Here is a 16,003-nt window from a genome sequence, read left to right on the forward strand (position 1 = left end):
CCTTTAGACAGTATCTTTTCCTTGTGTAACACAAGATTGTAATAGTATTTTAAGTATTGAAAGATTAACAGTTTGTCACCTGGGAGCTTTTTTTCACTTCACGTATTAAGGACGCTTCCCCAGACAACACATCCGTTACTTTTGTCATTGCTTTAAAACATGACGGGGCCGCTTGCTAATAGCAACTTTAATTCATTCTCTAGGGACAGCAAACTAACAATGTTGCTGAGGGAGTCTCTCGGCAACATCAACTGCAGAACCACCATGATTGCCCATATCTCAGATTCCCCAGCCCACTATGCTGATTCACTCAATACAATCCAGCTGGCTTCTCGTATTCACCGTATGAGGAAGAAGAAATCAAAGGTATGCTGAAGATATGTTCTATATATGTAAGATTGCATTCCTTTTTACCTTTTTATTGCTATGGTATTTGCCTTTAAAGCAACTGATGTGACTTTTTTGTACATATGAAAAGGTACAGTTTGTCACCGATATAACAACATGTCATGGTCAGTTTTGTTGTCTTCTTGAGGTGTACATTTATTTTTAATCAAGATAAAATCTGCATCAACATGAGATTCTTACACATGCACCCATATCATACTCCATATCGCAGATTAAGTTTTTCTCAGCTCCTCTGCATGTAATCGATAACACTGCCCAAGTAAATGTGATTAGGGAAAGTTAATGAGGCCCAATAGCAGTCTGTATTTATTTGGTTGTGGTCCCAGTGATGATCATTATGCTGTTCAGATACAGCAATTTGTTTTACTGACATTAATTTCCATGTGTCTATTGATGTGTACTTTTAACCTTTAGATAAATATTGACATGCAATGTAAAATATGTTGAAATATTATAAACCCATCTGCAATCCATCATAACAGTTAAAAAGGTTTTGGAAAATAGAATGGTCATCACATTAATGTTTTAGACCAATAAAATGTCACCTGCTCTAATTATAACACAAAATGTTCATTGAGGGACGGCATCAGCCTTTGTCCCTACAAGCAGTAATCACAGGATACTAGTTCCTCTATAAGAGTGAAGGACGAACATCAGACTGTTCAAAAAAATCTTCAACTCTGTACACAAACCATGTACAACACTAAGTTACTTAAATGTAGGACTTGAAACTGACTCTTTGACAGAGCTCATCTTATTAGTAAGAATCCAAGGTCAGCTAATGCTAAAAGAAGCATTTTACAGCTTTCCTTTGAATCAGCTAATGTTCTTTATAATAGCAATCTTATATGTTTTGGTTTTGCTCTTCTTTGAAGTATGCATCCAGTTCATCTGGAGGGGAAAGTTCCTGTGAGGAAGGCAGAGTTCGACGACCACCACACTTAAGACCGTTCCACCCTCGGACAGTAGCTCTGGATCCAGACCTGCCAGCTCTGCTCAGCGACCCGGAATACTCTTCAAGTAGTGAACAATCTTGTGATACCGTCATTTACGTCGGACCTGGGGGAACTGCAATTTCAGATAGAGAGCTTAGTGACAATGAAGGCCCGCCTGCCTTTGTTCCCATTATCCCCTCACTTAACAAGAAGAGATCTGCAAAAGAGGGCCCTCAGGATAGAGACCAGTTCTTTAAATGCAACACATTTGCTGAGCTGCAGGAGAGACTGGAGTGTATAGATGGTAGTGAAGAGCCCACTGCCTTTGTCGGAGAAGGCAAAAGAAACCAGGCTAGCCCTAAAACAGAAAAATCCAAGGAAAACCAAGTCTGTAATTCACCAAAGACTGGAGTAAATCTTTACAACAACCAAGAGGGAAACTCAAGTAAACAATCTATCCCTATTCAAATATCCTGCAGTGCCAATGTTATACCCAAACTTGATGCCAACAAGAGGCACTGCATGTCTTCAGAAAGAGTGCCAGCAGAGACTGTCCAAAATGTATGCAGAACCAGTGCAGATGGTGAGAAGGTATTGATGTCTGAATGCCAGGTCACCACAAACAGATCAACACCTCCCATAGCCATAAGCTTGGAGCCTGTAGTAAGGGAGAAAGTTTATCCCAACAAGAAAGCCTTGCCGAAGCCAGCTCCACCTCCTTCACAAAAAATGGAAAATCCTGAAAAAGGAGAACGATCAGGCACCAGGATGCCACCGGTGGGAATGAGCCACCAAGCTGTTAAAAGAAGGGACCCTTGCACATCGCCTTTGCTCAGAGCACCTGTAGAGGTGTGTCAAGTGCGCTCAACTTTAAGGGAAAGGTGCTTGGATCGAGATATCCTTAGAGCTACTGTCACCCTACAGCAGCCAGTGGAGCTGAATGGGGAGGATGAGTTAGTGTTTACCGTTGTGGAAGAGCTCTCCATTGGCAGTATTGTAGATAAGGGTCGGCCATCAAGCATTATTAGCTTTAACAGTGACTGCTCACTTCAGGCCCTGGCTTCTGGTTCTAGGCCTGTCAGCATTATCAGCAGCATCAACGATGAATTTGATGCCTACACATCAACTGTGGGAGGATCTGAGGTCAACATTGCCATGGTGACACCCACCCAGGAGAGCACAATGGAGTGTATAGACAGCAGGGGATCGTCTATCAGTTCTTGGTTGAGTGAGGTCAGTGTCTGCACCTTGGAAAGTGAAGGGGCCCATTCAACAGATGTTTTCCTTCCACAGGCCCAACAAATAATGCCAGAGTCCACCTTTTACTTCGATTCCCTTGAAATGTTTCATTGTATGTCATCCACAAGAGATGCTAAGAGCTCCTTAAACGACAGTGGATTCAGTTTTTCTGAACAAGACAGTGACAGTGCCACATCAAGTAAACTGTCATTGACGAGATGCCCCCAATCCCCAGAATCAACCAAAGGGTCCCTTCGATTTACATCTAAATTATCCAAAGCTCACTCAGTGAGCTCCCCTCCACTTCCACAGGGCTCCTCAATTGTCCACTCTAGTCTTCCCAGGAAGATTAAACCTACCTCATCCATCTCTCATAGCAGTAGCAGTAGCAGCAGCAGCATTAGAGATCCACCGAGGCAAGAAGCTAAACAGGAGGATCCCTGGCAGCGCGTCAGCAACCACGCAGAACCTCAGACTTCTGACCCCAGCAGCACCAGCAGATTTCTCAGAAATCCCCCCTGTGGTGTCTTTTCCAGCAAAACATCCAACAACAGCAACAGTGTACCTCACCCTCCCAAGGTGCAGGGGTCTACCTCATCCCAGAGAGTGGTTGATGGTTGTGAAAAGTCAGCTACCAGAAATCCACCCAGCAGAATGCCTCAGCTGAGGCGAGGAGCCACCACCCTGGGGACGGTGCCCGTTATTCAATCCTCCTCTGATCACAAGGGAAGCCAAGATATTGTTTCATCTTCTGGAAGCCTTAAATTCTCTTCGCTAGGGAAGAACAACAAGGCTAACTCACAGAAAGCAAGTAATCTCCCCAAGCCTGGCTGCACCTCACCACCTCCTCCTCCAGTTAGGAAATCAAGCCTTGATCATAAGACTAAGATTTTGCTTCCCCAAAGTGCCTTAAAGTCAGCATATGGAGAGGCAGCAAGGACCTATGGGGGAAGGGCAGCTGTATCAGAGGATGAACTTGAGGTACATCGAAAAGCAGACTCTACCAATTTCAAAACCTCCAGCCTCAACACAGCCAAAGTTACCTCTAGCCTGAAGGCCAAAGGTTCTAAAGGAGAGGCTGGTCTGCATTACGGCAGCCAAATGTCACTTGAAAGGTGTGAAACCCTTTCTCTCTCTGGCTCCAGAGTTACACTTAGCAGGGAAAACAGTGGAGCAAGTCTGGGTAGCAAATCTAACAAGTCAATTCCAAGATTTGGTATTCCTAATTCATCTAGTTCTCCGATAGCTACCTTCCAATCTACTCAAAGTGGTGGAAACAACACAAAGCCAAGTCAGGCTAAAGCTTCTGTAAATACGAGAGCATTGGGAGCAGTTAATGGAAATAAAGCACGCTCACTATCAGCCAATAACTCCAAGGGCCTCAGCTCCTCTACTAAATCTTTGGCCTCTCCTGTGACCAGGAATACTAATGCCAACCTCCCGCCATCAGGACGAACATCAGGCTCTCGGACTACTGCTCCAGTCCCAAATAAACCTGGGAGAGGGACTATCATGGGCACAAAGCAGGCCATCAGGGCCGCAAACAGTCGTGTGAGTGAACTTGCAACGGGGAACATATCAGGAAAGCATGGCAGGGGTTCAGGAGATTCAGACAGTGGGAATGACAGTGGAGTAAATGTGGCTGATGACAAGTCTCCCACAGCCATGCTGCCTTCTCCGTACAGTAAAATCACTGCTCCCAGACGGCCTCAGCGCTATAGCAGTGGTCATGGCAGTGACAACAGCAGCGTGCTGAGTGGTGAGCTGCCTCCAGCCATGGGCCGCACAGCTCTGTTCTACCACAGCGGAGGCAGCAGTGGATATGAGAGCATGATCAGGGACAGTGAAGCCACAGGCAGTGCTTCGTCTGCCCTTGACTCCATGAGTGAAAGTGGGATGTCATCGTCAGGCAGAGCAAGGAGCTCCAAGTATCCCAAGAAAAGAGCTAACGGTAAGAAAAATCACAAATGTAATGGACGCACAGAGAATAACAGAGAAAAAACATAAGTCATTGGTTTTAGTCCACACAATGAAAGGCCATTGGTTGAAGACCACAAAGCATGCGGGAAACTGCAATATTGTTATGGACATGTCAAGTTTACTGCTAAAATAGCCTTTGGCCATCCTAAAAACATTGACAGAATATAGTAGTGATTCAGGTCAAAATAAGACATAAAAACTTGTGCTGAGTTTAATTTTTTGTGGGATTGAATAATGCAGTGATGTCTGTAAAAAAGACAACAGGGCAGCTGCAGCTCATTCCATATTTCTAATGCCGGAGTTCTAACCTGCACCTCAAAAATTAATCATATCTTATTAGTCTTTAATCACTGCCCTGGCTCAATCTTTTTAAAGTATAGATTTTTAAACCTTGTATATTGACTCCAAACGTGGTATTGAGCATGGCAGCTCATCCTTTAGCTGGGATGGGTAAAAACTGTTCACTCATTCAAACCAGTGCAACATTACTGTTTACTACTGCTTTCCTGTAAATACAGCTTGATTAGTTCATTTTTGTCTTGGCTTTTAATTTGTTTTCATTTGAAACAATTCTTCTTCAATGATGCTTAAATGTTATTCTTGTAACGTACTTTCTTTACCTGTGAGTCACTACACAAGCATTGTGTAAGCTTGCCTTGTCCTTAACCAAACATAGAAAATGCTTATCTAACTGTATGGTATGCATATTTTAAGGCTTCCAGAGAAGGCGGCTTATTCCTGCACCCCTGCCAGACACATCGTCCTTGGGGAAAAAGGTGGCCCCAGCAGGCCAGTGGGTGGACTTGCCTCCTATGTCTGGACAGTTGAAAGAGCCTTTTGAGATCAAAGTATATGAGATTGATGATGTGGAACGGCTCCAAAGACGGCGTCAGGAGGAAACCGCAGAGGTGAGCGGAGGGTCAATCCAGTCTGCTTGCAGCTCATGTTGCTAAACTTTCGTCATGTCTGGGTGAAGGGCTTGTGACTTCTGGTTGCTAAGCCTGTTTTGTAAGTGCAGCATTATTGCCACACATTCTCAAGATGTGCCACAAAGATTTATAGGACTTTGTGGAAATAACTTGAATCTTTTCCATCTAATTTCCTTTTAACAAGTAGGACAAGAATAATATGCCCCAGACGTTTGACCTTCAGTCAGCTCAGCAGCAAATCCTGGTGTTAAAATGTCTGTGTCCAGACTTTGTGCGTGGTATTTTGGTAGCATTCCCCATGAATGTCAGAAGTCTAGTGCACTGATAAGGGTTTCCTGATTTGAATGTGAGAACACCAGGGAGTTGTGTAAAAATCAAAGCAAAAGACGGACATTAATAGAGTGACCACGTGGGCATATGCAAATACATCCTCACTTTGCTAAAATCACTTCCAAATGAATTCTCCCGTTACGTAATCTTTTAGTAATTTGTTGAAAACAATAAATATATTTCTTAAAAAAACAAAACAACCTTGATCAAAAAATATTAACAACCAATTACACCGTCTTACACAAAACTTAATACACAACATTTTGTCATACTACAACTACGATCTTCAGGGTATTTTTCTGAGATTAGATTAAAATCTCTATTTAAATTTAGAATCTTTTATTTTGATATACTTCAATAAAATCCAGAAATCACCAAAATACAGTAGGAAGCCTGACCCTGCACTTCATCCATTCCTAAAGCGAAACAAGGTGGTGGAATCATCATGATGTAGCAATGTGTTTCTACAGCAGTATTAGTATACATGGTAATCATTTACTGATCCAAGTTTTTGTCTCAATTTCTTGCAGCAACCCTACCAAGAAGTTGAAAATGTACGCTTATTTTTTCATATTCTGTATTAAACAAATCTAAATTGATACTTCATTTAAAATGTAACACTTTCAATATGCAGTTTGTGGTCTAGGTAGACAGAAAAAGGAGATATACAGACTTGATTCAAAGTGCTTTCTTTACTGATTTACTCTTCACAATTAGAAACTGCTTGTTTACTCTCTCTTAATGGATTCTACAGAATCCTCTGGTTGCTGCAATGAATAATCCCCTTTTTATCCTGTTTTAGGGTCTGGTGTATTTTAACAGCAAGTGGAGGTTGCTAGAGAGAAGGCAACAGCAGGTGAGGGAATTAAGAGCAAAGCATCAAGTGTTGTTGGAGGAGCTAGAGGACACAAAGGTTCGACTAATGATGGATCCGAGCAAGTGGGTTGGAGAATGTAAGTCACTGTTACTTTTGGTGTACTGATATTTCAGTCCATAGCCTAAAAAATACATTTGTTTGAAGCCCTAAGACAAGGTCTCTTGTCTCAACAGTTGACGTGGACCAAAGTATGGATAAAGAGTCTCCAGACTACCTGGAGGCCTTGGCGCAGGCCACAGAGGAGTTGGAGTTTTGCGTCAATCTTTGCAAGTCCCACGTCATGATGGTGACTTGTTTCGACATCAGCATGCCGTCGACACCCGGCACTCAAGAGGGACTGCGGGAAGTTGAAGTCTGAGGACAAAAGCAAGTAGGAATCAAAAAGAAAGTGGAAGTGAGAAGAAAAAGGTAGAAGAGATGTAGCAGTCAGTCTATAGATATCACTGGAATGAAGTACAAAAGAGACGGACAGGGGACAAGAGCAGAGCTTTCCTGAAAAACATAGGAGATCTCGACCATGTGAGCTACAGTGCCTCGTTGTCTAGGACAGAGCAGAGGAACGAAGCGTGAGCACAAACGCTGTTGTCTTCATGGCAAAGCAGTGGCTATCACTTACTGAAAAGTCGACAAACACCCTGAAGTGCCTTTTTTTAATGTTCTTTTTGAGTCATTATTTTTCATACAACGCAGGTGTTTTAAGCATACCTGAACATAACCCTGAACATGTTGCTTTTAAGAAAAAAAATATTTTATACCGCATTGTATAGTGTATTTAAATGAATGTGTGGTGTGTACAATTAACCTTTTTTTAAGTGGGAAAAATAAAGAAAAAATAAGAAGCAATAAGCTAATGTTATTGCGGTCCCAGACTTTGCCTTTTCTCTTGTTTCTAACCTCAAGTCAGCATTTTCCCCATTGGTCATTCAGCCTCTTGCGCCTTAAGTTCGATTTGTATTTCTGTAGTTTTCTAGACTTTCAAACTGGACTGTATTATTTCATCACAGACCGCCTTTCCTCCTGTCAGCTGGCCTGTAAAAACTCACAGGGTGGAAATGATTTGTTTTCCCTACAGTTGCCTTTATCATAATGGGTCTCTGTGGATCAGCTGGTGTGTTTGATGGCAAGCAAAGTTTATTCTAAGTGTGCTAACTGATGTTTATCTCTCTGCAAATCAGAAAATGAAGCCAAAACAATCAGAAAGGCACTGTGATGGACATTGAGAGATTTTTCCACCCTCAGTTGTGACAGTAGGTCTATGGATGCTCATCTTTGAGCTTAATTCCTCTGCAGATGGTTTGGACTATGTAATGTAAGACACAAATGAGACAGCACCAATGTGCCAGCCTCTTCCTGTACAGTATTTTTCCTAAACAGTGCATTTCCCAAGTGCTACCAAGCCTCAGTTCTATGCATTCCAGCACATTTACACTGTAACTACTTTAAGCAGCAACGTTAATCTTTATCTGAAACAAGACTGTTTAGAAAAAAACATGGCAACATTTAATAAGCACCTCCCACAATGACTAAATCTGCTTCCTCTCGTGAAAGGATGCAGAAATGGACGGTGATTGTAGCGGTGTCCAGCAAAAATCAATCATATCGGCTCTTTGAAGCCACCCAAACGCGTTTATGAATCAAATGGCTGACACACAGAGAAGAAGAGAGATCTGAGAGAATGATTGTTCCAAAAACATGAAAAACCAGACTGGCTATGATTTATCTAGGTGTGCTTGTTTTGTTTCCTTTTACAAAGATGTGCTCTCTCAGGCCCTCACAGAAGATGCTGCATGAGATTTTTTAACCATTTTTACAGATGATTTCTACTCTCCATTTTTACCATTCTAATTTTTTACAATAATTTCGGTTTTCACTAAGGAAGAGGATGGGCTCATGAATAAAAAAACAAAAAAACAAAAAAACAAACAGACCTTCTTTTCATAGATGTGATAATATGTAAGGTCTCGTTTCATATCAAAACCCATATTTTCTAAGATCTTTGTTTTTGTATAGGATTTTCAAACCTTGTGTATAGTTGTATGATATGGCAGCTTGTGTTTTTTTTCCCAGTATCTGTGAATAAAATGTTTCTTCTTACATATGTGAACAAGTTTGGTCATTTCATCATCCAAAATTGAAGGGCTTTTGCCAAGAAAATACAAATCCAGACAGGTGGAAACTTGGTTTACTGAATTACAAGAATTTGTCTTCTTTCACAGAATCACCTCAGATCTTATTAAATAATTAGTACAATTTTTTTTAAAGTGAGGTTATAATAATTTGTCACAGGAAAACTGACATGACGCTGGAAGAAGTAATAATATAATTTCTTAAGATTGGCCTTACAAGCCCTAATAGTTCTAATTTTGGGATAGGAAGATATGAACCTTTAGTTGGTTTGCCATCCGCCAATAAAATACAAGAGCCAGAAGAAGAGTTGGCAGGCAAGGAAATTCTTGAACGAATCCTACATCGGTTCTGTAAGGTTATTTCCGGGAAACAACAGAGAATTCAAAGTTAAAGCCCAAATGTTCGCAGCCAGACGAAGAATAAGGGACACAAAGTCTCATTTGTCGTGAGTGTGAAAGCTGTGGCAGACGCATTTTGCACGTACAATGCGGGTGAGTAATAACTTGTGAAATGCTGCTTAAAAAGAAACAGTAGCATAAAAAGGTGCTTAAATGTAAATACTGAAGTTCCAATACACATAAAATAATTACCTTTACTAATTGATGTCTGACTTGACTATCAAGTGACAAAAATGGGATGCTTAGTGTCAGTTACCTTCTTGCAGAGCAACATGTGGTAATTGCCTTTGATCAGTTTCATTCAACCGACTGGACATGAGGTCGACTGCAGGCCATTTCAAGCATTTTATTCCAGACTCGTTTGGGTTTTAGAAATGTAATAAATGGTATTCCACTCTCTACATGCTGTCGGCTGTCGGAGTTGCAGCCCGTTAGCAATGATGAACCACTGAGGCTCAGTTCCTAAATATAAGGGGCGCGTACTTCTTGCTTACAAACCTTCCACAATGATTGACCGGGGCCAATCATGCAAATTCTTGTAGCGTCTAACACCAGAAAGTATTTGCACATTTTCACTTCTTAAACTATAGACTTATTATTAAAACAATTTGATCTATAGTTTCTTTAAGCACATATATGCAAAATAGTGATATTACTTTTTTTTTTAAATGTTTATTTAGAACTGATGTTTGCTGCTCACAATGCACAAAGTTTCTACATTAAGAAAAAAAAAATAGCTGAACGTAAAAAAATCATTCCCAGGCATAAAACAAGGCAAGATGATTAACAGTTCAAGGAGTAATATTTAAATTCAAAATTCCACCAGACCAAGAAATTTTAATCGGTTAAGTACAATAGTGTGCAGTTAATTCGAGAGACCTAAAGTATCAGTATTTGAACTAACTAAAATAGTGTCGCTGTTTGAGAAAAGGTCATCTCCAGAAATCTTCTCCAGTTTGTTTTAAAGTGTGTTTTTATTTCAATATGTTAGCTATAAGCATAGAAAGAAGTATTCATTTTATAGAAACAGAGACGTTAGGAAGATCACAGAAACCTTTCTATAGAAGTATAAACTAATTCTACGATAATGCATTTATTAGCCATTCCCCTATAAATATCTTACGTTCTCAAACAAATCTGCATAAGTTGTTACTTTAACATTTTCTCATTTCCAGGGTTCAATGTGCTACAGGAGGTGGAATTGGTGGCATTTTCTGTACTTTTTTTTCTGTTAGCCTGAGTCAGAAGAGGTCAAATACTGAACTTACAAAAAGGTTGAATTTGACAAATGGGAAATGAGATTAGACGAGAAGGTGCAGGTCTGGGGAGATTAATAACTCTCTATCAGAACGACCTGCTGCTCAATATGATACACAAAGTCCTGTTCATTAATATACTGTATCTCTGTGGATAAATTCAGCTTGAAGCTTAATCCTGCTGTGCAATAACATCTTGCTTCCCCCGTTTTAATTCCATTTTGATCAAAACCCTGAGAGGTTAATTTGGTTGACTGGAGAGAGCAGCTGGTCACCATGTTTTAGATGCTGGGGGTGGCATTTTCTTTCTGGTTTAGTGAGTTTGGCACTTTTCCCATCATTGTGAAGATTGGCTCATTGTGTTGACAAATCGTATCAAACTGTGTGCAGCGAAACACATAATTTGCACTAGATATACATTTATTTCCAATTAATTATTGTTTGTCCCCCTTGTAGTTCGTTTCATTATCTTGTTGAACTTAAATCACAAAGTACCTTGCAAAAGTTTTCCCTCTTTAAAACTTTTTCATATTTTACAGCCATAAACTTAAATGTATTTTATTTGGGATTTATTGTGGATAAGATCAATACAAAGTAGTAGATCATTGTGGCATACATTTGTATTTTGCTCCCTTTATTATATCACTGACTAAAATCAGGTGCATTTGCTTTTGGTGGGCCTAATGAATATTTAGGCTTTGTGATTTTATGCTTGTATAAACACAGTTGTTCTGTGAACTCAGAACTTTGTTGAGAATAAACAGCATCATGAGGAAGAAGGAACAGGACTGAGAGGTCAGCAAAAAAAAAAAAAATCAAACAATAAAATTGGTTAGATTTTTTTCTTTTTTTTAAACATACCCAGAAAGTTCTTAAGTTTGTCCTAAACACAGCAAACATGTAGACAATGGTCCTTTGAATGGCTTTAAACGTGTTTGGATTAGATAATCATATCGTTTGTATGGGCACAAAATTTATTCAGAATAGAATCACTGACATGTGCTTCTATTTTCTAAAATAGTAAAAAATTCCCTAAAAAACACGGAAAAAGAAGTTGTTCCTCCGTCTGTGTTGAACCCCCACCCCAGAATAACCCAAAGCAGTAGTGTGTTTGTTCTGTGCCAGGTTCTAATAATGGTTGAGATGTTACTCCGCTCTCTAATTGAAGTACAAACTAAGCAACACATGCTGTTGGTCTTCTTGCATTATGGAACAAGTGATCTGAAGGAAATAAACATCCTTCAAAGTTCTGTGCTGACTCCAACTACTGCACTTCCCTCTGTATCGTTCAACTAGGTTAGTGTGCCGCAATCAGAACAAGTGTTTACGCTGTTTGGAGGCTTAATCGGCATAAACCACCCCTCTCATTTGGACTACAATTTCAGAATATTCCCACTGGGGCACATGACATATTTTTATTCCCATAGCCCGTTCATTCTGAATGCCCACGTAAACGTGCCAGTTGTGGTCAACATATAAAACCTAACATTCTGAAGAGACAAGCTCCACAATGAAATATGACGGGGGCAGCATTGTGCTGTGGGGATTCTTAAATTTAGAAGGACACAGAAGCTGATATTTGATGGGAGCATGGCAATCCTGTCCAAAGCTTCAAAAGATTTGAAACTGAGCCAGAAGTTCACCCTGCAGCAGGATATCGAGACTAAACTAGTGAACAGAGTTAGAATGGTCCAGTCAAAGATGAACACATATGCCACACTTTTTAGTTGTTTTTTTTTTTTTTTAAACTGTGATCACTTATTACTTTCTTTTACTTAATACTTACAAATTTGCTGAAAAATTGAGAGAAAATACAATGAAATTTGAGAATGTAACGTGACAGGATGCATAAAGGTCAAGGGTTGCAAAAACCTTTACAAGACAGTGTGTGTGCCAGAGTTGAAACAGTTGGCTGAGGCTGTTGCAGATGTTTTGACGGTCTCTGTCTGAGCACAGCCAGCCCCATATGACCTGACTTGCCTCAGGGCTCTTATCATTAGCGGGGGAGCCGGGGTGTTTGTGAGAATAAAAATGAGTTCACTGAAAAGTCAAGACCTCCCCCCCTACACCAACGTAGCACTAAGCAAGGGTTGTGATGCTCTAAATTATCCGACTATATTTTCTTAAGTTAAGTTTTTCTGTAATTCATTCAACACTCAGGTCTTTGTAACACCCTTATTTGCAGACTGTGATTTCCTTATTCCATTAAAGTCTCATTACAGTTTTAAGGCTGCTTTACTCTCTTTATCATGTCTTCAGTCAGATATTTTCGAAATGAGTTCGTTTTGCTTAATTGACGCTTCAAAGAAAATAACTTTCAGTCTCTGTTTTGCATATTTTTTTATTTTTATTTTTTTACATGCATTCCCTAATTATACATTAAATTACCTCATGTTTGGAGACAAATCTGCATCATGGCCCTCAGATGCATTTTTACGAGGAAAGCGGGCTTTTTGAACTCTCACTTCACCACACTCACTTTTAGTGGCAGTAGCTGGCTCAGATTGGGATTTACAGCTTTGCAGTCACCCAGATTGGTCTGAGCAAACCAGGCTCGCTCTTTGAAGAAGAGTCATAAACCTGACCACATGCTGCCACTTTTTCCACATAATTACAACAAGCTGGTGTGGAAGGGAGTCCTTAAATGATCAGAGGCTGGCCAAAACGTTAACCTCACACACAGTCTTTAGTTGCGCTTCGGGGGGGTCGTAACTATTGACATTTCCATCCACAAAGCAGACTGCAAGTGTAAGGGGTTTCGCAGAAACCTCGCCTGAAAGCTTTCCTCCGTCTCTGTTGTAAATTCTTTTAGGATGAGTGATCATTCAAATCTATTAACATGCTGCCACATAGAGTAAATTAAAACAATCTATTCATTGAGGATTTAATTGATTGGACTTTTTAAAAAATCGCCTAAACATGTTTGGTGTGTTTAATTCAACAAAACATCTAGATAAGGGAGGAGGACATTGCAGTCAGAAGCTGTTACACTGTAGATAATGCCCAGCTCATAATTTGACATATTAATATAAATTATGTGAATTAGCTCCCTTGTTTCCCCCGTTTGTTGACTTCCTGAGTCGTCATCCGGCCTATCTGGTTTGCACAATAATGAGAAGCAGGATGTGGGTCATGAGTTCAAATGGCCTGTAAGCTGCCAAGTTAATGAGTGTTTAGGTAATAAAGACGCTCACTCAGTGACACCCACACAGACCGCCACTGATGCTGTCTGACTGCGAACAGGCAGCACTGTTCTCTTGATAACGTCTCCTTAAAACTTCACGGAGATAAATCAGACGCAAGTGGGTTTGCATGGGATATTTTTAAACATTTCTTAAGCGGAGACAAGCGTACGTTAATTAAAACGTCTGCCGCAAACTTCTTTTTCATTGCGTTATAGTACATCATGCGCTGACCTTGTCGAAGAAAGCACTAACCTTGTTTTTTAATCTGTGCTCTGTGGCCCCCTGGTCCGGATCGCTTGTAGATAACCACTGATTTACATAAAGGCTTTGTTTTGAAAACATTGCTTTAAACTGCTTTCAGAATGCTGATGTTGGACTTTATGTGCAATGAATATTCATTGTAGTATAGGTTGGTAGCAAGTGAACACAAAAAATAAAGTCTGTTGGTTTGCCAGCGGTTTACTGTGTTTCAGAACATTGTCTACAGGTGAATTGATTGATGTTCTACTTTACTTTTTAAAAGGTTTGCAGATTAAGTTCCGAATAAACTGCCCGTAAAAATAAACTGACTGCTTGGATGTTAGCTGCTTTGTACACGGCCTTGAAAAAATTTGGTTTTGGTTTGACTTTTATTTTATGACCCGAGTAATATATCCATTAACTCCCTCTCTCTCGGATTCAGGCCATTTGGAAATGTCACACAGAACATAAAGTTTCTCTTTCTGCCAGTGATATGATGATTTATTGGTTTTATTTTGAACATTCATATGTTGTTGTATGTGCTGTCTATGCTTGTACACAAAATCTACTGAAAAAGTATTCTTTTAACTCAATCCTACTTTTTTTACGTTTTACTTTTAAAAGTCAAATGTAGACAAAAGCACTTAAGTTGGACTGAAAAGTAAGTCATCACAATAAAATGAGCCAGGTAAAAACAAAAATACAATCCAAAACATCTGACAATACTGACAAAAAAATTATAAAAATAATTTTTATTATAAAGACTTGATATAAATACATTACAACGTAAAGCACCTGCTAAATGGGTTGCAGGTGAATACAGTGAAAAAAAGCTTAATTAAATTGAACAAATACGTGCTTAAACTGTGCTGTAAAGCACAACATAAGAAATAATTGTCAAAAAAATCTAAATTTTAAAGATTGAGGTGTGTATTGTATTTTTTTTTGTATTATAACATGACTATCATAAACTAAAAAGATGGATTTTGGATTTTGTATGCATCATAAAAAGTCTACTCAACAGAGCATCTTTTCGAGGAAAGTCACAGATGCTGGAATTATGAGGTGAAAATAAATCCTAGTTAGAACTCATGCTGCCTCACTACCATTGGGGCTGATTTTCAATCCAAGAGATTTACTTCGCTTCCTTGCTGGGTTTCTCTCTTCTGTGATCTAATGGTAAAGCTTTTGATAATCCAGACGTTGAACACGACCTCAAGCTGTGAGCTCAGGTCAAAACACATTTCATTTTTTCCTGTTTCTCACTTAGTACCCTTTGTCAGGGGTGCCAAACTTCAGCCTTCGAGGTTCAGAGTCTTATGCTAGTGCAACTTTTTAAGTGTCCCAAATCCAACATGCCTCACTCGACAGACTGAATTATCTATTCATACAGTCAAGCTCTACAGAGTCTTGTTAATAGCCTAATTATGTGATTCAGGTGTGTTCATCTAAAAGTTGTACAACACCAGCCCTTTAGAACTAGAGTTTGACACCTCATTATTTCCTTTGTCTCCGTTAACTTTTTTTTTTTTTTAATACAGAGCAGATTAACATATTTTAAGGATCATCTGACCAGTTTCATTCATGTTTGACACATCCAGTTCGGCAGGCTACGGCGAGAGCCAGAAGATCTGTCTTTTTCTTAATTTGATCCTGAAAGTCTCTGAAACAGCTGGTTTTGTGTGCATTAGTTCATCCAGGAGGCATTTAGTGCTCATTTGATGACCTGTTTTGTTTTATTTTCTTTAAATAAGGTCTGGTCTCCTGCCTGTTTTAGCGTTGTCTCTGCTGCAACAAAACTGATTCACAAAGCTACATTACTTCCTCAGTATGTCATTAAGGTCTGCAGGGGCCTGATTAATAAGTATCATTTTGATTCAGGTGTGTTGAACTAGTCTAAAATCTGCAGGATACCAGCCCTCAGGGAATGAACTTGGACACCACTGCATATAGTCATAAAATGTAGAGGTAAAATATTTAAACAACACTCCATACCAGTAGGTGGCGGTAATGATACTTAATGTTTTGATTTTTTTGTTTTGCCAACTGCCATTAAAAATCAAGAAGAAGAAGAAAAAATATTTGCTAGAAACACTGAT

The 16,003-nt window shown here is 39.7% G+C and overlaps 1 protein-coding gene across 5 annotated transcripts in view; it reads left to right on the forward strand.

Annotated features, from left to right (window-relative positions):
* kif26ab (kinesin family member 26Ab) overlaps positions 1-8,006 on the forward strand; it is a 79,813-nt gene extending 71,807 nt beyond the window's left edge. For 4 of the 5 annotated variants that reach the window (XM_015034191.1, XM_015034193.1, XM_015034194.1 and 1 more), the window contains 6 exons: positions 204-366; positions 1,284-4,533; positions 5,277-5,470; positions 6,352-6,375; positions 6,624-6,774; positions 6,872-8,006. In XM_015034191.1, coding sequence (XP_014889677.1) covers positions 204-366; positions 1,284-4,533; positions 5,277-5,470; positions 6,352-6,375; positions 6,624-6,774; positions 6,872-7,056 — 3,967 coding nt within the window. In that variant the 3' untranslated portion in view covers positions 7,057-8,006. The remainder of the gene's footprint in view (positions 1-203; positions 367-1,283; positions 4,534-5,276; positions 5,471-6,351; positions 6,376-6,623; positions 6,775-6,871) is intronic. The other variant, XM_015034192.1, reaches the window with a different exon arrangement.
* The last annotated feature ends 7,997 nt before the right edge of the window (positions 8,007-16,003 follow it).

This window comes from Poecilia latipinna, unplaced genomic scaffold (assembly GCF_001443285.1).
Source record: "Poecilia latipinna isolate Pla-1442-1.1 unplaced genomic scaffold, P_latipinna-1.0 Scaffold290, whole genome shotgun sequence".
Lineage (NCBI taxonomy): Eukaryota > Metazoa > Chordata > Actinopteri > Cyprinodontiformes > Poeciliidae > Poecilia > Poecilia latipinna.